Source organism: Rhinichthys klamathensis, unplaced genomic scaffold, assembly GCF_029890125.1.
Source record: "Rhinichthys klamathensis goyatoka isolate OS25496 unplaced genomic scaffold, OSU_Roscu_1.1 h1tg000059l_1, whole genome shotgun sequence".
Classification (NCBI taxonomy): domain Eukaryota; kingdom Metazoa; phylum Chordata; class Actinopteri; order Cypriniformes; family Leuciscidae; genus Rhinichthys; species Rhinichthys klamathensis.
Window position 1 is genome coordinate 3,878,076 of NW_026606604.1, and position 24,425 is coordinate 3,902,500.

Below are 24,425 nucleotides of genomic sequence, written 5' to 3' on the forward strand. Positions count from 1 at the left end.
GACATTTAGAGGGACATGTTTAATATTCAGAGTGCTGGTCAATCAATATGGGTTTTCAGAGACAGATTATTCCATTTTTAATAAAAGCAATTTAAATAAAAGCTCACCACTACTAATATCAAACAAACCATCTGTCATAATTTGCTGCTGCATCAGCTTAAGCCAAAAGTGAGACGCAAGCACAACTTTACAATTTGGGAAGATGCTTTAATATACATATCAAGATCAAGGATGCAAATATTACTGATGACAATGCCTTTAAAGTCACATCAACCAAGAGTTTAAACTGCATTAGCACATAATCATTGTAGGTAATTAAAGATCCCACGGGCAATCAAGGCCTTATGCTATTCGCAACCTTTCACCCAGCGTTCCATCTTACGGCCATTACAGTAACTTTCCCAGGTGTCCCTGCAAACACAAAGATCAACATAAACATGTCAAAAACGCACATGCACGATAGATCAATACACTTAGATATGATACAATGTTAGGCAGAGCTTGAGGCCAAATCTCTAAAGGAACAAGCAATGTGACAAATAAGCTCTGTCAGTTGTGCCCAAGGATGTTTGTAATGAATACTTGCCATGATTTCAGTCCGTCGGTTTTCACAATGAGCTTTGCACATTCAACTGAAGTTTTCAGGTCGTCCTTAAGCAAATCTAGCAGATGAGAAACATTTATATACAAAATGTTATACTAAAGTTTTAAAACAGACACATTGGGGTCAGAAAGTTTTGTCAAAATGAATTCAAGTTATTAAATTTAAAGCTGCTAAGTTCGGAAATGACCTCTGATTAAGCGGTGCTTTATGCATCACTACACTATTGATAAAGGACAATCTTTGCCTGCAAAATTTTGCCCAATCACATTAGTGAAGTCTCAAAGGCAAAAAAACCCATCTCATCAATAGTGTAGCGATGTATGAAGCACAGCTCGCACAGAAGTCACTTTCAAACCAAACAGATTTATGTTGGTCAAAGCGAGAAATCCACGCGAAATCTGTGGAGGGAAATCTTACGCCCTCACTTGAAATTCCTATTGAAATGTCTGTGAAAAATGTGCCGAACAACAGTAGCCTAAATGTGACCGTCCCTTAACACAAGTTATATTAAAAGATTACCAATACATTATCAATATTTAATACAGGAGCCACATCAGAAAACATCAATATTCATACCATAACTTTTACATTTTAGAATTTTGGGAAAAAAGAGAAGCTATGATTAACATTTTGAATTCCAAATTTAGACTTTCAGACCCCACTGTATGTTTTACAAAATTATAAGTATTCTACTTTAACTAGCCTACTTCTGATTGTTTTCAATATGTTTTAGGTCATATGAAACATTTAAAGAAAATAAAAGTACCTGAACAGGGCACATTGCACATGTTCTTTCCATCCTTAGTGCCATCATCACACCATTTGAAACTGTTTATCTGGAAGATTCCATAGTCTTTCCCGGTATCAGCCGAACGCACTCTATGGGTCTTAAACCTGCTTTCCCAGTAGGCCGTGCACACATCTATTGAAATTAAGTGAAAGGTTCAAACCAAAGTAATACAGTATATTATGGAAGGTTTTTCAATGCTGGATCTACTAAAAAATCCTCACTAATACAATCAGATATGCCAAACATTGTGATAATGAAAATAAGAAACAAAGTACTCACAATTGCCAAGAGAGAATCCCTCAAAGCCATCAAGTCCCCCTTCCCTGAAGATACGGACGACGTCACAACGCCCCAGTGTGCGGCCCTCACAAGAGGACAGCCACATCAGACACAAGACCGCAATAAACACCCTCATATCTGCACTGCTGCTCACAAATTCACTGTCAATATCTGCTATCTGAAGAGGAGTTCAGATGGATGGTGGAAGCTGTTGAGTGGGACTATTTATAAGTGAAATGAGAGGTTTGTGTCGCAACCAATTTTCACAAGTGCATGCAGTTTGCAGTTGCTCCAGTTATTGTTGCTGAGGCAATAACTGACTTTGGGATGTTTTTATTTCTAGAACCAATTTTTTTTTTTTCATTTACTTTTTTCTTTAACGAGCTGAAGAGCACACATCACATAAAATTGCACTGGTTGCCAGTTGCATCAAATTCAAGGCACTGATGTTTGCCTACAGAACAACCACAAGCTCTTCACCACTATACCTTAGGACACATCATTGTATACTGTACAGTTTGGTAGGATGGTCATCTCTTTATTTGCCCAGGCTCGAACATTGTTAATTTACAAGGTTATTTTAGGAAAACTTCCAAATTATTTAAACAGGAATTTTTTTTATCATTTCAAAGCTGTCATAATCTCAGGTCACATAAATGGCTACAGTTTAAAGTGCCTGCTATCAGAACAGAGGCTGGAAAGCTAAGCCTGTTCTATTATGGCCCTTGGTCTTGGAATGATGTGCAGACTAAACTCAAACTACAATCCCTCATCTCTCTAAATGATTTTAAACATAGAATAAAGGAGGTGGTCACTGCTAATTGCAGTTGCTTTGCCAATTCTATTACTTAACTCTTTAGTTATAATAATGTTGTTTCTGTGAACAGTACTATGTAGTGTATTATGTTATACCTAAATGTTTGTGTATGTCTCAGTGTTGTATAACATCTTATTGTGGAGCTGTGTTTTCTGATGTATCTAATGATGATGTTGTGATTGGTTTCTTATTGTTGTTTGTTATTTGTTTAATCCTGCTATCCGACCCTGTCTTGACTAGGTCTCACTTGTAAAAGAGGTTTTAACCTCAATGTGACTTTCCTAGTTAAATAAAGGTTAATAATAATAATAATAATAATAATACCTAAACTCACTACTTCAGACTTCTGTGCCCTCCAGAAGCTTGTGTGTGCCATCCCAAAGAGGCACAAAATCACTTTCATGGACCTTTACCTGGTCGAATGACCTGCCTAACTCAACCTGAGCTGCTGAGTCTTTAGCCATTTTCAAGAAACGTTCATTTTCATCTTTTTCGTCAACACTTGACTTTACCCATTAATACTAAAACTTACTAATCTATATCTAGAATGGGACTAGTCACAGCACTTGCATATTGTTGCCCTATTGTTGGCTTGATTGCTCTCCTCATTTGTAAGTCGCTTTGAATAAAAGCGTCTGCTAAATAATTAAATGTAAATGTCATGCAGAGGAACTGGAAAAGATTTAGATAAAGACAACAGTGGACATAAGATGAAATTCTCAATACAGGGGAAAACCTCCTGTAATCATGATGTAGCTAAAAAGAGCAGCATTTAAGAACATAAACATTAATAAAAACCACATCAAATATATATTGAGTTTGGGATTTTATTCAGGAAATTTCCATACAGGTTGTAATATGCTATAAAAAAATGTATCTAAAACTTAATGCTAATCTACACTCTTGGTGAAACAACTGTCAACTGAAATGCCTGAAATGACCGGACCAGAGCACGAAAGGAAAGATATGAAGACAGTTACAATGTGGAAAACTGTTGTGAAAAAAACCCCAGCACCATAATGCAACATAATGAGCAAATAACTGACAATAACTGCAAAGGAAATGGGGACGAGGAGAATGTGTCAACAAACATCTCAAACAGCCACTGTGCATAACCTCAAACAGCCCTTAGAAGGAAAAAACGATAAGACCTGCTGTTGCTTATTATTTATCATATTGCTGGTGTAATTTTCGGTAACACTTTATTTTACGGTGTCCTTAATACACGTTACATGTAGTTACACTATAATATTAACTATAAACTGTGCATAATTACATGCAACTAACCCTAAACCAAAACCTAAACTAACACTATAGTAAGTACATGTAGTTAATTATTATTACTCTGTACCTAGATGTATAATTACACTGTAACACGGACAGCTTAAAATAAAGTGCAACCTAATTTTCATATGCATATTGTACTGCATTGTAAAACACTGACATAAGAGTATCAAAAGTGTCAAAAATATAATTTAGTTATAAATGATCAACTCTGATCTGACATCAGCTGAAATAAAACATCCTATAAAATTCAGTGAAAACAGCCCTAAGGTATCTAAAGAATCGTGAAACATAAGTTAACATTAAACAATGTAAACTGGCATGTTTGTGTGCTTTATGTGTGAACTTAAATATTTGTTTCAATTAAGTGGCAGAAAAAGCTACAAATATTATTGTAAGAAATAAATAAACATTCAATTATCAAAATAATACATTACAAAAAAATTGAAAAATAGAAAGAAAAAAAGATTAATAGATAAAAAGAAATGAATAATTTAAATACATTTAAAATAACCCCCACAATTCACTATAATATTTCAAAGTCTGTTTGTGTTCCACCTGTCATTTAACATTTTATTCAGTATATTCTGTCCAAAGGCATATGAAACATTAATTAGAGTCAATAAACTGTGCTTTAGGGAACCTAATGTATGATGTGAAATTTATGTGAAACTTATAATTATATGAAATAATAATTTTATTATTTACCTTTTATAAATGATAATTTGATATACTGTAAGAGCAAGAGGTCTCATCTTATTGACTGAACAGCGGCCCCTGCTGGAAGACAGTGGAAGGGGCGTCAAACTTCACAGCTTGTCCATTATTCAAAACCAGCACCCTGAAGGAGTAACAACAGATCAGAAATACCTTACTTGAATAGTTGACATTTAAATGACAGGATGTGTCACAGGTTAAATAAAAGATTGTAGCTCCTGACCTGTCAGTGTGCATGACAGTGAGCGGGTTCTGAGTGAGCCACAGTACGGTGCAGTCTTTAAACGCTGTGTGGATCAACTGCCGGACAAGGCCCTCTGTTTCTATGTCCACACAAGGAAGAGCCTCTTCCACAAGCAGGATTTTGACCCTTGCAAGCAAGGCTCTGGCTAAACACAGCAACCTCCTCTGGCCAAAGCTTACATAACACAAAAAACAGAAATATTTAACCCATAACAACCAATTGTTTGTTGTGCCAGTGCATAAAGGTTGCCATAGAGAAAACTATATTGTTTCATGAAGCAATAAACCAGAGCCACAGTCTAGATCTGGACCCATGATTGGTTCCAGCCAGACTGTGAATCTTTTCTCACTGCAGTTTTTTTTTACTCACAAAATGAGCAGCCTTTATACCATATCGTGGGAAACAATTAATTAGCTCAGTTATTTCGGTTTGCCCAAACTGCAAATTCCAGTTAATGGAATTTGATTTTTAATATTCAACTGAGAAGCTTCTAAAAGTTTTTTTTTAATAGTTTTATTTTAAATTGTAAATTCAGTATTTCATTTTTGTGATCCTGTTTTTTTTGGGAATTGGATTAAATAACTATATAATTAGACTAGAATTATATAATTATGATTAAATAAATAATATACTATTAATACTACATCAACCATTTATATAATAACTGTATTAAGATTCTGGTATTCACCCAATTCTGGTATGATGTTACACTCTGGATATTACATAAACATGTAAAATTGGCATCCAAAGATTTGCCATGATTCCCACACACCTGAAAGTGAGAGACGTTCTTTGAACAGGGTGCAGCAGCTGAGCAGGCAATTGTTGAACACGTTCCTTGAGATGGCAGAGCTCCAAGGCCAGCCACACCTGCGTGTCATTATGCTGAGCGAACGGGTCCAGGTTAGCCCTCAGGGGTCCCGAGAACAGTACAGGAACCTGTAACACATGGGACACCATAACTCATTAAAAATTCAATAACTGAATAATGCTTGTTACTGGTGGAGCCTGGGTAAAGCAAGTTTTACATTATACACAGTATTATTCGACAGCATTCCTTCAACCACACCCAGTAAAATAGTTCTGTTACCTGTCAACACTCCTTCTCCTCCAGACTTTGACTGATTTTGCTCTGGCTGGATCGAACTAGTTTGATCTCATTCTCTTGTATGCATTGCATTGCAAATATAATATTGTTGGTCTAACCTGAGAAATGATTTGCAGACGGCTACGAAGGTCATGTAGACTCATGCGGGTAATGTTTACATCGTCAATCAGCACAGCACCACTCCTGGCCTCCACTGTCCGGAACAGACAGCTAACCAAGCTATCGGTGTCTGCTTTCCCCCTGCTTATAACTCCAATCTGTGTACACACGCAAACACACCAAAATCAACCTGAGATTTAAATTAGGGATGACTTGATATCACTTTCTCACGTTCGATACAGATATCGATCCCACAACCTTGACGCCAATTTTTTTTCTTGATCAGTTTATAATATGTATACCTCACTAATTACACAATCCTACATTATAAATAAAGAGAAAATTCTGCACACACACACATATACATACATGTATATAAAGAGAGCGAAGATATACTGTGTGTGCACAACACTGAGAGTACTGCATCTGTCTAGCAGTTTACTGAGCCTTTTTCTGTTTTAAATTTCAGTTACTGTGTGAATATCCTCTACTCCAGTCTTCTCATCCGATAGCGAGTACCATGCCATTCAGAATCACTAATAAACTCCAGCTAAGTACAGTAGTTTTGAACAAAAGAACACCTTTATGTTCAGATTATGCATCATAATGGGAACATTGCAACATTTTTGAGAGAGTTTTGCCATGCTGTCTGTCACAGCTGAACATGACACGGTGTTTGAAGTTGAAGGATGACTGACAGCTCGCAGAGGAGGGAAGAATTTCAGTGAAATAATTTACTGACAGATCTGGCAAAAAAGGTCCATATAGGCCCAATACCGATATTGAGTATTGGATCGCCGCATCCCTAATTTAAATACTGATATATTCAGTATGCAAATAAAATAAATACATTTAAATGTATCATCAGCTATCTTAAATGATTAAAATTATTATTATTATTATAATGAATAATAAATACAAACAAATCTATCATTAATATAAAAAATTAATTTGTTATTTATAAATAAATGAATACATATAAAATAGGGCTGTCAAACGATTAATGACGATTAATCGCATCCAAAATAAAAGTTTGTGTTTACATAATATATGTGTGTGTACTGTGTATAATTATTTTGTATATAAATGCACACATGTATATATTTAAGAAAAATATGTTATTTATATAAAAAATGTTTGTATTTATATAAAATATACATTATATATAGGCTACATTCAGTCTATATACAGTATATACATGCAAATATTTCTTAAATACACATGCATGTGTGGGTATTTATGTATTAAAAATAGCTCACACACATATATTATGTAAACACAAACTTTTATTTTGGATGCGATTAACAGTTTGACAGCCCTAATATAAAATAATAAAGAGTTAGATAAATAAATTCAGAATACCTTTTCCCCTTTTAAAATGGTGAGATTAATTCCTCTAAGAGCTGGAGTGCAGTTGGAGGAGGCTTCGGACTCATAGTTCCTGAACTTCACCTCTCCATGCCGGGGCCAGTCAAAGGGTGGTCTGTGGGTGACTGTCCATTCTGCCTGGGGTAAAAGGGGGCATTTGGTTAAATTCAATTCCATGCAGAGGATATGACATCCAATGATACTAAAAAAGTCATCCTTTTGGGAACTATGAATTTGACCATGTAGGGTTATGTGTAAGGAGTGACTGGGCAAGCACAATGGAAGGAGTTTTTAGGTGTTAAATAAGTATTATGTTACCCTATACCTCCTTTTCTACTTTGGCAAATTCACAAAATCTTTGCATCCTCAGCATGTCGATGTTGATATCAGAGGCGGCCTGAGGGTAACGGCGAAGAGCTTCTTTAATCTGTAAAAAAATGTTTTCATAATCATTATGAATTATTCAAACTCAGATTAGGTATCAGTATAGATAAACTTACATTAAAGGCACAGATCAAAGCCAGAGCCACGAGCCCTGAGTCAGGTTGAGTCTCAAGCAGAATCAGACTGACCAGGAACAGCACAATCCCAGCAACCCCATCAAACTGCAACACAGCCCAACTGCACACAGAAATATTGCTTTTGGTCATAAAGCAATCACATTAATCAAAGCTGTATATGCTGCGATAAACGTGACATAGTTATTTGACAGCTTTAGAAGATAAAATTTACATTTAAAACTTAGTTTTACTCCAAAGGTATGTAAAATAATATTTTATTGGCTTGAAAATCCAACATACTCAAAAAACAAAAACAGTTGCAAAAGCTAATCAGTCAGAGATGCATTTTACACGATATTACACTCAAATAGCGCCCCCTAGTGTAGCGTAGTTCTCATTTTTTTCAGGTGGCAGGTCAAAAAACTGCAGAACACCTTAAACACAAATCTCTTTCTGTCCACAGAAGAATACACAAAATTCAGCCTGAGATTTAAATATGGATATTTCCATTACATAAATAAATGTTAATTGTCAGTATATCTCAAAATAAATTATGTAAATATAGACTTTTACAACTAATAATAACAATAAAAGGCAATAAGAAAACAAAAGCTAATATCAGCACCAGTTATGTAATTGAAGTGGGACAATAGAAACAGTTAATCAAAATTAACATTAACACAATCAGTTAATTCCTTGTTGATTAATTAGTTGATTTAACTCAATGTTAAATGGTTTAATTCAATATGCTTTTTGTCAATATATATATATATATATATATATATATATATATTTTACTCAGCTAATTATTAACTTGCAGACCTTTTGGAATCCTTCACAAATCACCAGTATAAACAAAATGTATGTAAAAACCTTTTTTAACCTTTCGGTGATGATTTTGTTGTACTTGACCAGCAGGTTTTGATGTGCGGCTTGGAGGCAGTGCGTCAGAAACACCTCCCTGTGTTTTGGCCCAGAAAGTGGAACTTCAACACAATGTGTCACAGACTCCAGAGAAGTAACTGAAACAACAGGGTTCGCCTTAATGTGTCTGTTCCGGAAGTGACCTGAAGAAAAATTAGACTGAAAAGGGGGGGGGGGGGGGGATGGTTAGATGGTGGTTTATGTACTGTACAAACCTTCAGGCCAAACATTCATGGGAAATTGTCGTACCTGAATACGGAGGAAGACTATTATCAGCGGGCACACAGCTAGGCTGAAAACTGGCATGATAAAGATGATCAAAGTGATGGTGCTCAATATGTCCAAAAGACTCCTCAACCAGCTGTGCAAATGTTTGGCCAGTTCTTCATCAACCACTTGCATATCCTGAGCCAACATAAGAACACAATTAGACTTGTTGGTGTTGCTGAAATGGGATAAAATCAGATCCATGTTGGATTTCCATCATATTTGCTTGTGGCTGTTATATAATATAATATCTAATTCCCCAAGGACACAACAGTGATGACCTGCTACTTGTGGGCATCAATATTTTCCGTTTGCATGCTTTGACCTCTGCTCTACGCCGGCCTCTGGAGGATGACACTCACCTGAGTGAATGATTGCAGTGACCATCTGGCGTCTGTCTTCTGGGAATGTACAGGCAGGTGAAGAACATCTGACAGCAGCTCAGAGTGTAGCGTACGAGAAGCCCTGAGAGAACCGCAGGTCAGACAGTAGGCGGCACAGCACACGAGTAAGGCTGCAATACAAAAGCACATAAATAAGCTAAGAAAAACACAAACTCTTGTCTATGAAACTACATGTTGCCAATAACCTTGCAGGAGTCCGAGCAGTGCGTACGCAGACAGTCGCGAGTTTCTGAGCTCTCTCCACTCCTCCAGGCCTTGAACTTCTTTGGCTTCACCCGTCCACACGCTCAGGACGGCATCCTGTGCTAAACTAACAGCACACACAGACAGGTAGACCAGCGAGGTAACTGACACCCAGTGCCAGCCAAAAGCCCTCAGATACACCCTGCGGGTCTCTCCACTGCCCTGGAATTACAAAACCAATTCACTACACAATATTCACAGCAAGAGGAGTTCACTCAAAAATAAACTGTATCATCAAGTCATTATTTACAGAAAATATTGCTTTTATTTTATGGTCACTTGGACACTGCTATAAAAACATTATGTTAGTAGACTTAAGTAAATTTCCATTTTTTCCATTTCAAAATTTTCATTTTATTTATTTGACAGACACTTATAATGACTTATAAATGAGGAATACAACAAAGCTTATTTAGATGTTTTTTAAAAATATGATTATTTTCTTTAAAATTATTATATTAACTGTCACCGTCCCACAGGTGGGACGTTTACCATTATATTTTTAAAACAATAATATCTTAGTGAAAACCTTGAGTAATATTGACAAACTATATATCATTTGAAAGCTTACAATCTCTAGTTTCCATATTTGGTGATTGATTTTCAAAATAAATTACAGAGGAGCCGTAATGTATCAATTTGCAACAAGAATATTTTCATACTCCTAGGCGTGTTCAGACCTTTATTTTGAAATAGTAATGAACATGAAAAATCATGAAAAAAATTGTAGAAACCTAGTTTGTTTTCATACCAAGAGTTCAAAAGATAGCATCCATTCAATTATTTTAGAAAAAAAGTCTGAAAATGTTTTAAATATAAAGAAAAAAATAATAAATTCACCATTTGTGATGTGGCAGCGAGCTATGACGCACATTCGTGTTCTTTGTATGTGTTTCTTAGAGGTTGAATTCATATCAAAATCTGCCAAACTTCCCATACTACTTCTGAATAGGATCTCTACTTCATAAATTGTATGAAAATTGTGGAAATAATGGTTCATATCACTCAAAACACATATGGAAATGGAGGCGCCCTTATATGGGCAGTAATGGAGTCTGGTTGTGACCTAGTGAAAAAGTTTGGTACTGCGCCCAAACAAAATCTTACTGAAAGCTCATTTTTTGAGATATCAACCTAAAATTTGAAACACAACTTGTTCAGATTTTTGGCTTTGATTTTTCTGCAGTTTTAGAGTAGCCCAGGTTTTGAAAATATAGATTTTATATAAAATATGAATAATTATTTTTTTTACATTGTACATTTCCATAAACTCAAACTTCTATAACTTTTTTTCTGTTTCACTTTCTTAATTTATTTCACTTCTACATAAATCTGCCAAATGTCTTCTTTAAAACAAGACCAATCTTACGTCTATATTCCAAAGCATTCTTGAATTACAACCATTTATGTTCGAAATGTGCATTTTCATGTCTATTAAAAAAAAGGGGGGTGACAGTTAACAGGTTAAAAAAATGCATTTATTTTAAAAATAATTCAAATTACCATAAAAACTATCATTTTTGGTACATACTTTTTGGAATAGAGAGTGATCTCGTTTCTCGTCAGAATTACTGAGCTTATCTTTACACCTGTAAAAATCAAAACATCAAGAATATTTATACAATGTATTAAGGGTAAGTCTGCATTACAAGCATGGACACAACAAAACCACAGGCTGGGTGGAGAAATAAGGTGTAGCTTGTTGATGATGATGCCACAAGAAGCTCATTAATCTGGAATAAAAAGGGAATGTCGGCGGCCCTGTTCAGTCAGACTAAAGGTTTTCTTTCCCATGAGGTTTTATCAGGCGCCATCATCCTGTGACCAACAATCCCTGTCTGTGATTCTGTGCATATCATCCTTTCTTAACCTGCACTAACCCTCAGGACTAAACCACACAAGGCCAATCTAGTGCAGAGAACACGGTGTAAGAAAAGCATGATAAATTATCTCAGGGGATCAGAAAGATATTAAAATCAGAAGCACTGCTAATGCTCTTAAATGCACAGATGTTTGTCTTGGATTAAAGCAATTTTAATATATTAATGCAGGATCAGTACTAGACAATGAAAGCCTATGGGTCAGGTCACACACTGTGCTTTACCCAAAGCACAGTGGACTTAGATTCTGGACTCTGCCAAATCAAATGGCAGAGGATAAGATAACATGCACACAAACATGCTGGAGACATAATTTAAAAAAATCCTCTATACATAGTACATAGAAAATTTGGGGTCAGTACTATTATTTTTTAATTCAATTATATTAAGAAATGAATACTTTCATTCTGTAAGGATGCATTAAATTGATCAGAAAATTACATTTATAGTGTTATAAAAGGCTTCCATTTCAAATAAATACTTTTATTCATCAAAGAATCCTGAAAAAAATGTTTTACGGTTTCCACAAAGACATTAAGCAGAATAACTGTTTTCAACATTGATAATATTAAGAAATGTTTTTTGAGCACCAAATCAGCCTATTAGAATGATTTCTGAAGGATCATGTGACACTGAAGACTGGATTAATGAAGCTGAAAAGTCAGCTCTGCATCACAGAAATAAGTTACATTAAATTAAAATACATTAACATTGAAAATAGTTATTTTAAATTGTAATAATATTTCATATTACTGTTTTAATATAAACTTATTTTTAAACGAGGATATTCAATAGAATACTTTTACATTATAAAATACAAATAAAAAACTACCAGCTTACCCATCACACGGCTGTTGAGGGCTGTCAGGTGGAATGTCTTCTGTAGCACCTGAGAGGGTGACACTTTAGTTTTAAAAACAATGCCAAACATTTCCACTTATAATAATAAAACAAGTTTCTTTGTGCATCTGCGACTTTTAATATATTGTAACTTTACCTTTTGTAGTAAATAACTGAGAGGTGCCCAGGTCCTCTGTGAGAAATATTTTCTCCAGGTGGCAAAGAGACTGCTGTGCCTTATTCATTAGAACAAAAATATTAAATCTAAAGTTTCTTAGAATTTTATGAAAGGTTTTAATGTCGTCACATGCATGCTACCTGCTTGAGAACACACAAGAGCCCAGGGAGCTCCAGCAGAGGTGGGCGGAGCAATCTGAAGAAACAGAGGCATGTAAAGATCTGAGACGGTGTGAGAACATTCCCATCATCCACCAGGACAAACACACCAAGACTAGAGAAACCAACCTACATGGAAAGACAAAGAGTGTGGGAAATATGGGTCAAATGAGATATCTAGAACAAATAGTTCATCTGGCCTTTACAAAACACTGAGCAGAACTCTGGACTATGTCAGAGGTTTTCACTGATGAAAGAGGGGCATGAAGCAGACCTCAATGTTCTGACGTCAGGTTGTAATCTATGGTAGAGTTTTAATAAATGATTTGAGTTTTAATCTCAGAGCTATGTGGATTTGTTAACTTAGTAAGCCCCTGTGCATCTGGAGAAGAGAGACAATGTAATTTGAAGTCAAAGTCACAGAGAGGGTAGTTTATCAGTAGTAAAAGTGAAAACCAGATTTTTAGGTAGGATGTTGAATATCTACACAAACCAGCAAGTTTTATTGACTAGATTAGTCAGCAAGACAAATAGCAGAACCAGAAAATAAACATGTTGGTCAGTCTAGCAAAAAAAAAATAAAAATAAATAAAAAACAGCCTGTGAATACATGTCCATACTATCAAGCACTCACCAGGAAAGGCATACAGACAGAGTCGAGCATAGAGAAGGCTGTCAAATATCCCAGAATTCTTAGCACCTCCAGCTCCCTGGCCCGTGACTTTGTAACTCTCTGATGGAACCAAGACTCCCATGCAAGAAGCTTCAGCGCCTACACAAAGGCAGATAAAAGTTGGCATGAAATTAAAATTCACCCTATTTTCTGAATGCACATTATTTTGAACAATTCATCCATGCATATGTTTAGTTTTTTTTAACCTTATAATTCTTAAGAAAAAAATCTGGCGAAAATCATAAGAGCTTTTATTAACCAGCTAGCACTATGCAAAGCTATAGTAGGCTCAGCTGTTAGCTTGCTAACTGAAAATACAAAGAAAGGAAAATGTTTAATTTGACACATTTTAGCTTCTGTAATATAACGTGATGACAAAAAAGGCATAAACGTTTTCATGATTAAAGACATACACACAGTGAAGTAATGTTCTATCATTACTAATCAGGCACTGAATAAATTACACATTAAAATGCTGTGTTTCTGGACAAACTTTATACTGAAGCACTGACCAAGTGTAATCACAAAAATAATTTCATTATTGACATACATCTGCTGTCAAACACATTTGATTGTTTATTGAAAACTGGAGTGGAAGGGAAATTGTAATTGTATTTTCTTCCCTATTGTTATTTATATCCGAGTGAAATGGCTTCACAAACCAGGGGCCTGTACCATGATGGTAGTTGAACAAACTCTGGGTTACAGGATTAGTTTTGAGTTGACAAAACCAAACAAATCCAACCAGGCTTTGTTGGTACCATGATGCTGATCATCAACTTTCTCTGTCAACTCAGGCTTTGATACTGAGTTTAGGAGTTTAGGTGTGACATCAGTAGCGAACAGCCAATCACATGCCGAGAAAGAGTGAAAACTGCAATTCATTTCTCGCGAGAGAAGCAGCGCGATTCACTTCTCTCTTCTGCAGATATGGAAAAATATTAAAAATTTTAAAGAATTTACACAGCAAAAAGAAAATAGCTGTCTATGAAAGAGGACAACTAAAAGAAAAAGACTTGCTATATCAGTGCAAGAAAAAGTTAGTTTATAGAATTGATAAAGGTATTGAGAATTGAACTTTTAAGCTCACATGTAGTAATTATATAGCTTAATCTGTTGATTCTAAAGCGTATTTATATTACTTTTATATATTTATTCCTTTAAACTGTGCATAAAAATAATTGATAAACTAAAATTGTAAGTGTGATCGATTAATAATTACATAAATAATATCTAAATCATACAAAATTATTATTCTATATAAGTGTTACTAAAAGCCAGACGATTTTGTCTTTAAAAATAATTTGCTATGTAGTGACCTTTAATTTGGAGTAGAAACAGGTGGAGTGACTTTATCCTTAGCTCACAGCTGATTGGTCCAATTTCGGTTTGAGATCTCTTACCTGGAACATAACCTGCCCCGGACCAGGTTAGCCGGTGTAGAGCGCAAGTTACTATGGTGATGAACACTGCTAAAAGCCAAACCACTTTCATGGTGCATAAAACCCAGGGTTAGAGCAAACTAAACTGAAACATAGCTGGCTAGTCACCTAAACCGGCTTCATAGTATAGGCCCCAGGAGGAGGAATTGACTGCATTGTTGTTGTTTGCTAATCACGTTGATCTCATATGAGTGACAGGTTGCTGGAGGGGATGGATTATTGTTCCAACCCCGAGGGGTAGGGGAAATTAATGAAATTAATTAATTAAGCACTGCAATGTTCCATAAAAATAAGAATGGTTAATTTTGATTTCATGTGACTTAAAAAAAAAAAGTCATTTATGAAAAAACTGAATCTGACCTTTTTGCACTTAAGGCAAGAAATATTCCTCCAATCGAAATCATGCTCAGATACGTGACTGAGGCAATTCTAAGACCGAAATCCTATCACCCGATTGGGATTAAAACAAATTCAAGAGAGGAAGTACTATATATGACATGATCACATGTAAGGATCAGGAACAGAAAAGACCTGGTAGTTATGCAACATTTCCTTGATGAGCTGTTCACTCCTTTCCCTGATGATCTGCTGAGTTTTCTGAGGGACAACAAAGATAATGAAACATATCAGCAACGAAACATAGAGGACAGAAATCATGTACTGAGATGCAATGAACACCCTTCGTCTTCATTTTAAGCACGCTTTATGCAAGCAAATGCTTGAGCAGCCTGCACTTACTAACCCGAAGCTGTTTGGCTTTGTGCTCCACTGCGGAGTTGACAGGGATGAGAACTAGTAGCAATACCACCCCCACCAGCACCCCAGGGCCCAATTCTCCCCACAGTAAACCCAGATAGAGAGTGACTCTCAATGGGCAGGACCAAAGACAGGTCAATGTGACCACCAGCTCTGGTACACATTCAACTTCGCCTAATACATCCGTCCACTGAGTGGTGTTGGATTGTCGCTGAGAACTATGGGAAAGAGACACTGTCTTCAATGTAAAGGAGGAGGGGGAAATGGAAGGAACCATGGAGGAAGAAGAGAAAACTTTTAGCATATAAGAAAAGTAGAAATGTACTGCTTACTTTCAGTGGTTTTGTTAGGACTTAAAAAACACATTAATAGAGCAAATGAGACAGTCAATGACCTTTACCTTCCTGTAGAGGGCACAAGCCAGAACCGCTTGTGCATTGGCTGTAATTATCCTACTATGTTTGTCAAAGTGATGCTGAGAAACAGCGCAGCAGCAAACTGCTCCCAAAACCACCAGAGAATGTGTGTATCCTGCCCAGTCAAACACAGCCTGCCTCTCACAGAACAGGATCACCCATCTGAGGTTAAAAGAGATGTACATAAACAGATTATATATATATTATTGTATTGTACTTTATCTATTTGCGTCCACAATCCCCTCTCTAAAAACCTTTGACTTTAATATGTCAACAAAATGTAACAAGACTTTTGAAACTGGCTTTATCCATTGTTCAGATTTCTGACATGGAAATTATGCAAATTAATGAATATTTAATTGGATTATTTCTATTTGCATATTTAAACAGCTTTCCAAAAACATATAATACAAAAAATACATATATTCACAAACACATTTTTATATATAGTCATAGTCATACCTGAGTGTCAGAAGACCTAAAATGCTAAAAAGATCAGTTGACACTCTCAGGAGCACAACTTTGACTAAGGCTGGATGGAATGTCATCCATATCGCATAAAGGAGAGAGTAACCAGCATTGGTTTTCCTGGAGACCAGCGGTAACTCTCTTCCAGAATCCTCTTCTAGGTCTGACCTCTGTATATATATAAATATTAACATTATTAGCATTACATCTCATACAAAACATGCTTTTCACAATGAAATGAAGCAATTAAAAACAAGTCCAACCAGGAGGATTGTCCCTAACCCTTGTGTATTTTTACAGTTACCTCGCTGTAATTCTGTTGTTTCTCCCACTCACGCTCAAACACTGAGCATAGGGTGTGGACAGAATCCTCATTATACAGCTTGCAAAGGTCAGACAAATGCTGTGGTCCCCTGTGACCCATTACAACCACCCTGAAAACAAAAACTGTTAAAGGTTGCTGTGGTTGACATTATTGAATACCTCCCCAGCTAGACTTACCTAGATTACCCATTTAACCTAAACAGGCTCATACAGATAAGGCTCCCTTTTCACTGTGAGTAGAAATATCAAAACACAGATGTCAGCAAAGACAATAATCTTAGTCAATGGAGAAAGGTAATATACATTTATGAATTGCAAAGGGAATCAACAGATCTATCTATCTGACTGACTGACTGACTGACGGACTAATGGACATGTGGAAGGCTAGACAGATAGATATACTGGTCTGTTCTTATATGAAAAAAGAAAAACTTAAATCAATAATTTTTTTTACTATTGAATGATTTTTCTTTTCTTCAAACCAATACATGTCTTACTTGGCAAATTAATTAATTGTGAAATGTCCACGTTACAATAATGTTAAATTTTTCTTGCGTCCTCTTGACATAACGTTACTAAAAATAGAGACATTAAGTTCATGTACTGTGAAAAAAGCATCAATAAAAGTTGTGCTTACCTCATTTCACTAAAGCTTGCGGCGTCTGAAAACAAATTGTCTTGCAGCGTGTAAATGACATCCTGCAAGAATGCATCTGCGTCTCATACAGCTAGAACAATAGCAGCTTAGAGGAAAACACATAAAGTAGCCCACAATTTACGTTATTAACGCTTGCCGACGAAATTTACGTTTTAAATGTCCTCTGACATGTTTTGTGATAATTAAAGCCCGTTTTCTGTGCTGAATTAAACCGCGTCTGGAGCATAAACAGTGGAGCGTGCAGCGTGCGCACATTGTCCAATCACAGCGGCGATTTTAGCTGGGGGCGTGGCATGTTTCACAGCTGTCAATCATTTTGTTGTGCAAACCATTTCTGTAATTTTTGAGAACACAACTGAAAAAGCTTTTAATTGAGCATTTTACTATTTTAATACTTTGTTTTCATTACACATAATATTTTCAGCGCAATAATTTGAGTAAAGGTTTTTGCAAAGCCTGTACATTTTCTCGAGGTAGCCTATAATACAATTTTAAATTCCAGATTTTCATGTAGGCCTAGTCTCTGACTTTTGGATTTCACTTTGAAACTTACTTTCTAAGGTAAAAAATGTGTGGATTTCCTGACCCACTTATAGCAATTCTTGGTTGGTCAGACTCATTGCAGGCTCTCAGGCCAAAGGTACGGTTACCAGTTCAATATGGTGTGACTGTAGCTAAAAAAGTTATCTTGCTTTTGTGGAAAAAAAATACTAGACCCCTCTTTTCTGACTGGCTAACTGGACTCACTTCTACGTTACACCTTGAAAGAATTAGATACTCAATATCCGGGAACCCTGCAAAATTCGATAAGATGTGGGAACCAGTTTTTACTTTTTTGTCAAATCAGAAGGACTAATTATTAGGGCCCGAGCACCGATGGTGAGAGGACCCTATTGTTTTTGCTCTGTTTATTATTAGGGCCCGAGCACCGATGGTGAGAGGACCCTATTGTTTTTGCTCCGTTTATTATTATTAGGGCCCGAGCACCGATGGTGAGAGGACCCTATTGTTTTTGCTCCGTTTATTATTATTCCGCTTCTTCTTCTTCTTCTCCTAAATTAATTGCATTTTTGAGGGCCTAAACATGCTCGAAAACTCATGAAACTTTGCACACGCTTCAGAAGTGGTGAAAATTTACGTGTGATGTGGTTTTCAAAATTGGGTGGGGCAAATTCGGTAAATTATTGCCCCCAAATTTTGCCCCGGCTCTACGTTTCACGTACAGGTATGAAATTTGGTACATACATGTAATGACCCAATACCTACAAAAAAGTCTCTTGGAGCATAGCCCTAAACACAACAGGAAGTGAGCTATTTTGAACTTCCTCCTAGATTTTGTGCATTTTTCGTAATTTCCTGATGTTGTACTTTAACGAACTCCTCCTAGAGATTAAATCAGATCCACATAATATTTTGTCAGTCTAATCTTAAGGCCTTTGCGACGTTAAATTGCGAAGATCTAGAGTTTTCGTCGAAGGATGTGACCTCGGCGGCCTGACAAAAATGTAGATGTGCAAATCCAATTTCAGCCTCTGGGTGAAATATGCATCATCAGATAACTTCTGTGTAAATGATGCAGTTCCGATGTTGCTAGGCAACCACAGACAGCCTGCAGTAACTCAGGCATACAATGTCCGATCTGCCCCAAACTTCACATGTGTGATAAGAGTCCTGTCCTGAACACATGACCATCCTCATATTAGATTATTGTAATAGCGCCACCTGCTGGTAGCAGGAAGTGTGATAAAAATAAATGACTTTGACATAGTCCTCCGGCTTAAACATGCTCGAAAACTAATGAAACTTTGCACACACTTCAGAAGTGGTGAAAATGTACATGTGATGTGGGTTTCAGAATTGGGTGGGGCAAATTACTTTAACATATTCCCCCTATATTTATATACTGCCCACCGTGCTCTGTCTTCCTAAAGCCACCGGGTGGCGGTGGCACGGGTGCGAGGGCCCTTTCATCGCTGCTTGCAGCTTTAATTAGGGCCCAAGCCTTGAAAAGGCGAAGGCCCTATTGTTTTCCTTAGGATTATTAGGGCCCAAGCCTTGAAAAGGCGAAGGCCCTATTGTTTTCCTTAGGATTATTAGGGCCCAAGCCTTGAAAAGGCGAAGGCCCTATTGTTTTCCTTAGGATTATTATTATTATTATTATTATTATTATTATTTTATCGACTATTCGGGCACTTTTGGGGCTCTTAACGTGCACGAAAACTCTTGAAACTTTGCACACTGGTCAGAACCCGTGGCCATCAGGGCCGGGCTGAAGCTGGTACCCGGGCGTGGCAGGGGGGCTCGTCAGCGCCCCCTGGAACGGGGTCCGAAAACTTGGTCCATAAATCAAACACGCTTGCATGTAATAATATGAAACTCGGTACACATATAGATCTCATCGATTTATATATCCTTTGTACTTTTACTTTTTACCCCAGCCCAACAGGAAGTCGGCTATTATGGTTTGTTTGGAAGCGTATGCCCCTGGAATTCGATATACTCCTCCTAGAGAATTCAACCAATCGCAACGAAACTCGGTCAGCATGATGTCAAGACATTGAGGATGAAAAATTGCCAGGGGATTTCTGATATCTCGAACGGTTTGGCCGTGACGAGGAAACGAATTTATGGCGAATAATGGAAACAGGAAGTGTGTTATAACTTCTGCATACATTAACTGATCTTGATGAAACTTCAACAGTGTGTTCGCTGTAAGAAGCCGATCACATGGATGTGACTATTGTGAGTCAAAGTTATAGCGCCACCAACTGGCAGCAGGAAGTGTGTCACTTTCAAAATGCTTTGAAATCACCCTCTTATTTTTACCCGATTTGCTTCAAACTTGATGTGTATAATGTAGACACTCGCCAGATGTAGACCTGTGAAAGGATTATTGATATCTTAGATACTGTTGCCATGGCAACGCATCAAACTTTAATATTCTTTTTGGATGCTTTTGAGACTCTTAGCATGCCTGAAATTGCTTAAAATTGCATGAAACTCGACAGACAGATCACATTTATTAGCCAGTAGACATGTGCAAAGTTTCAGAAACGGGCGTGGTGCAGGGGCTCAGTAGCGCCACCTTTTGTGACAAAAGTGGGTGGGGGGGGGGGTTACTTTCATCTACAGTTACAAAACTTTTTCAACTTGATGAAAATACATTAAAGATGCTAAATTGTGAACGGATATTGAATATCTCAAACGGTTTTGCTATGGCGAGGGATTATGTCAAAAAGAGAATCAGGAAATGTCTCATATCTTTCTAAAATGTAATTATACACCATTTATTTTTCTATAAAATTATACTAATATTAGAACTAAACCCATTGTATTCCTTTTTTTCAATTTAAGATTTATGTTTAAGTTTAAAAACAGCCAGAATGGTTGTTTAGCCAAAAAAATAAAAAAATAAAAATCATTCACAGTGCTTTACTGCCCTCTTGTGTTCAAAATCAGGTAGGCCAATTGTATTAAATTGTAGGGATGCTACTATGGGAATATTTTCCCACCGTGACTCCGCTGGGGGCTTTAAAGTCGCTAACTTGAAAGCGAAAGTAACGGACGTCTCCACAAGACGTGCAGCTGTGAGCATTTTCGTTTCATTTTAAAGTATTTTACAAAATCACAATGTTGTGTTTGATTGCGAGTATCCAAAAATAAGTAAACACTTTGCAGTTTGAATGATCTTCTTGAATAAAATGACGGAGTAGCCAATGTTTCCACTGTTCGATCGCGGACGTCCACACGGACATTGATAATGGTGGTGCGTGCAGAGCGCTCGAGGGAATTCCTATGGAAGTAGGAATGAACTAAAAAACGTTCACTCTGTTCTGCTCGCTCATCGTCGTGGACGCGCAGCGTTATGAATGCCCGTGTGATGCAGCATAACACAGCAGAGAGAGACGCTCACTCTCAACTCGTGATTAATGAAATTTGACTCCGGTTGCTGATCTTTGCTGCAACTTTCGTTCAGCTCACAATTTAGTAAGCAAACCCGTTCAGGTTTTAATTGTAGTGACTAAATGATTTTATTAAACACACACACACACACACACACACACACACACACACAAACACACACATCAAATTGACGGTGGGGGGCAATGGTATATTTAAATCTGCAAATTGTAATATATGCAGGGCACCCCGGTCCAGTCTTATTAAATGTTTGCTTCATCTTTCATTTTTAATTTGTAAATTTGATCAATAAATTCAATTATTTAGAATGATAAGACACTATATGGCTTTTACCCTAGGTAGGGCTGATCAAATTAAATCGTTTACACTGAAAAATAACAATGCATTAAATAATGTTATGAGATTGTTTTAAATATAAGTCAATTAAAAATCGTTGGGAAGAATGATACTTTTAAACATAACACTAAACCGTCATTAGGTGTCGCCAGGCGACCGTCTTAATGAGCGAGTCATTGATTCATTCGTTCAAACAATTCGTTCGAACGGTTGAGTCATTCATGAATGAGACAGATTATGGATTGGTCATTGAATCTTTAAGTCAACCGATTCGTTCAAAATGCTGAATCATTCAGTAATGAGAACGCGTTGCTGTGAGATGCTCGATGGTTCTGCTGTGATCTTTGTTGAACTATTTTCGCTGCTGAAACAGAAAAAAGTCAATATTGCATCTAAAATGTAAGTGATTTGACTTGTGTGTTTGTGTGTGTGTGTGTGTGTGTGTGTGTGATTGCGTCTGTTACAGTGATTGTTTAACCCTTGTTAAAGTTTAGGCCTTGTCTTTTTGGATATATATCTTTTTAAATAAAAAAATAGGCATACAACCCATATATTTTAAATGTATTGTTTGCTTTAAATTACATTAAGATTTGTATGTTTGGTAATTGAACCTGAATGAATTTTAAATGAATGTGCTATATATCAGATCATATATTTGTTTTCCTTAACATTTAAACTAACACTAACTTTATTCTCATCTGAATGATAGATTATTTATTTCTGTATATAATAAAAACACATTTGATTTTTCTTTTTTAATCAATGTAGAATGTGTAACTGAAAAAATAAACAGATTAGGGCTCTGTTCGAGAACAAGAAATGAAAACCAATGCAATATGCTGAATGTCCAAAAGATTTTTTTTTGCTTTTAAACTACGTGTATGTGTGTGTGTGTGTGTGTGCGCGTGTGTGTGTGTAAGAGATTTTGGTTGGGTGACATTTGTAGTTTACAGTTTGACAAAAGCACAATGTTGTGTTTTATTGCGATTGTACACAAATATAAGTAAACAGTTTGCAGTTTGAATAATGTCCTGTATGAACAAAAGGACGGAGTATGTTTTTATGTCTACATTGTTCAATCACGTCTCTCACACACACACACACACACACACACACACACACACACACACACACACACACACACACACACACACACACACACACACACACACACACACACACACACAAAAACAATTTTTTCTAATCAGATCAGGCAAGTAATATTCTGTCTTGGCACACTTCATATAACTTTCAATCTTGTGTACTTATTTCATGTGTCCATTAAGTCCATGAGACCGTAGGGTGTCTCATTTTTCATTTTAGGATTCAGAAGTTTGCTCACGCATATGATATGTGCCCTCAATGCACACTTTTGCAGAGCCCACACCAATGCAAGCTCTACAGCACACATCTTCTCAACAGTCAAAGCGGGGTTAAGTTATTACCCGTCATGCACAGTAACCCTTAAGGCACCAGGGTGGCGGTGCCACCGGCTTGTTTATATATATATATATATATATATATATATATATATATATATATATATATATATATATATATAATATAGCTGCGAGCAGCGATGAAGGGCCAAAGCCGGCGGCACCGCCACTCTGGTGCCTTTAGGTTACTAAAGGCACCGGGGTTGCGGTGCCACCGGCTTGGGCCCGTAATCGCTGCTCGCAGCTATATTTATATATATATATATTTATTATTATTATTATTATTTTATCGACTATTCGGGCACTTTTGGGGCTCTTAACGTGCACGAAAACTCTTGAAACTTTGCACACAGGTCAGAACCCGCGGCCATCAGGGCCGGGCTGGAGATGGTACCCGGGCGTGGCAGGGGGGCTCGACAGCGCCCCCTGGAACGGGGTCCGAAAACTTGGTCCATAAATCAAACACGCTTATATGTAATAATATGAAACTCGATACACATATAGATGTCATCGGGCCGAACAACATTCGTGCTCTAAGTTTTACGCCAGCCCAACAGGAAGTCGGCTATTTAGGGTTGTTTGGAAACGCATGCCCCTGGAATTTGATATACTCCTCCTAGAGAATTCAACCAATCGCAACGAAACTCGGTGTGCATGATGTCAAGACATTGAGGATGAAAAATTGCCAGGGGATTTTTGATATCTCGAACGGTTTGGCCATGGCGAGGAAACGAATTTATGGCGAATAATGGAAACAGGAAGTGTGTTATAACTTCTGCATACATTAACTGATTTTGATGAAACTTCAACAGTGTGTTCGCTGTAAGAGGCCGATCACATGGATGTGACTATTGTGAGTCAAAGTTATAGCGCCACCAACTGGCAGCAGGAAGTGTGTCACTTTCAAAATGCTTTGAAATCACCCTCTTATTTTTACCCGATTTGCTTCAAACTTTATGTGTATAATGTAGACACTCGCCAGATGTAGACCTGTGAAAGGATTATTGATATCTTAGATACTGTTGCCATGGCAACGCATCAAACTTTAATATTCTTTTTGGATGCTTTTGAGACTCTTAGCATGCCTGAAATTGCTTAAAATTGCATGAAACTCGACAGACAGATCACATTTATTAGCCAGTAGACATGTGCAAAGTTTCAGAAACGGGCGTGGTGCAGGGGCTCAGTAGCGCCACCTTTTGTGACAAAAGTGGGTGGGGGGGGGGGGGTTACTTTCATCTACAGTTACAAAACTTTTTCAACTTGATGAAAATACATTAAAGATGCT

General features: G+C 36.9%; 2 protein-coding genes across 6 annotated transcripts in view; both read right to left on the reverse strand.

The window, feature by feature from the left end:
• On the reverse strand, positions 1–1,878 carry lyz (lysozyme). Its single transcript, XM_056249002.1, has 4 exons — positions 1,674–1,878; positions 1,371–1,526; positions 587–662; positions 1–411 (listed from the first exon to the last, which is right to left on the reverse strand). The coding sequence occupies exons 1-4, from the start codon at positions 1,807–1,809 to the stop codon at positions 348–350; spliced, it is 432 nt and encodes a 143-aa protein (XP_056104977.1). The 5' UTR covers positions 1,810–1,878; the 3' UTR covers positions 1–347.
• A 2,382-nt stretch (positions 1,879–4,260) lies between these two features.
• Positions 4,261–24,425, reverse strand: part of abcc13 (ATP-binding cassette, sub-family C (CFTR/MRP), member 13) — a 39,622-nt gene continuing 19,457 nt past the window's right edge. Inside the window, exons 6-27 of one of the 5 annotated variants that reach the window (XM_056248975.1) lie at positions 17,421–17,526; positions 16,764–16,893; positions 16,454–16,629; positions 15,976–16,153; positions 15,562–15,813; positions 15,351–15,416; positions 13,339–13,476; positions 12,687–12,833; positions 12,526–12,604; positions 12,369–12,417; positions 11,180–11,237; positions 9,591–9,810; positions 9,364–9,515; positions 8,984–9,139; positions 8,694–8,893; positions 7,811–7,931; positions 7,636–7,737; positions 7,305–7,448; positions 5,942–6,100; positions 5,508–5,674; positions 4,715–4,909; positions 4,264–4,615 (exon numbers count right to left, since the gene is read on the reverse strand). In XM_056248975.1, the coding sequence (XP_056104950.1) occupies positions 4,531–4,615; positions 4,715–4,909; positions 5,508–5,674; positions 5,942–6,100; positions 7,305–7,448; positions 7,636–7,737; positions 7,811–7,931; positions 8,694–8,893; positions 8,984–9,139; positions 9,364–9,515; positions 9,591–9,810; positions 11,180–11,237; positions 12,369–12,417; positions 12,526–12,604; positions 12,687–12,833; positions 13,339–13,476; positions 15,351–15,416; positions 15,562–15,813; positions 15,976–16,153; positions 16,454–16,629; positions 16,764–16,893; positions 17,421–17,425 (2,979 nt within the window). In that variant the 5' untranslated portion in view covers positions 17,426–17,526 and the 3' untranslated portion in view covers positions 4,264–4,530. Of the gene's footprint in view, positions 4,616–4,714; positions 4,910–5,507; positions 5,675–5,941; positions 6,101–7,304; positions 7,449–7,635; positions 7,738–7,810; positions 7,932–8,693; positions 8,894–8,983; positions 9,140–9,363; positions 9,516–9,590; positions 9,811–11,179; positions 11,238–12,368; positions 12,418–12,525; positions 12,605–12,686; positions 12,834–13,338; positions 13,477–15,350; positions 15,417–15,561; positions 15,870–15,975; positions 16,154–16,453; positions 16,630–16,763; positions 16,894–17,420; positions 17,527–24,425 lie in introns of those variants that run through there. The other 4 variants (XM_056248976.1, XM_056248977.1, XM_056248978.1 and 1 more) reach the window with 4 other exon arrangements.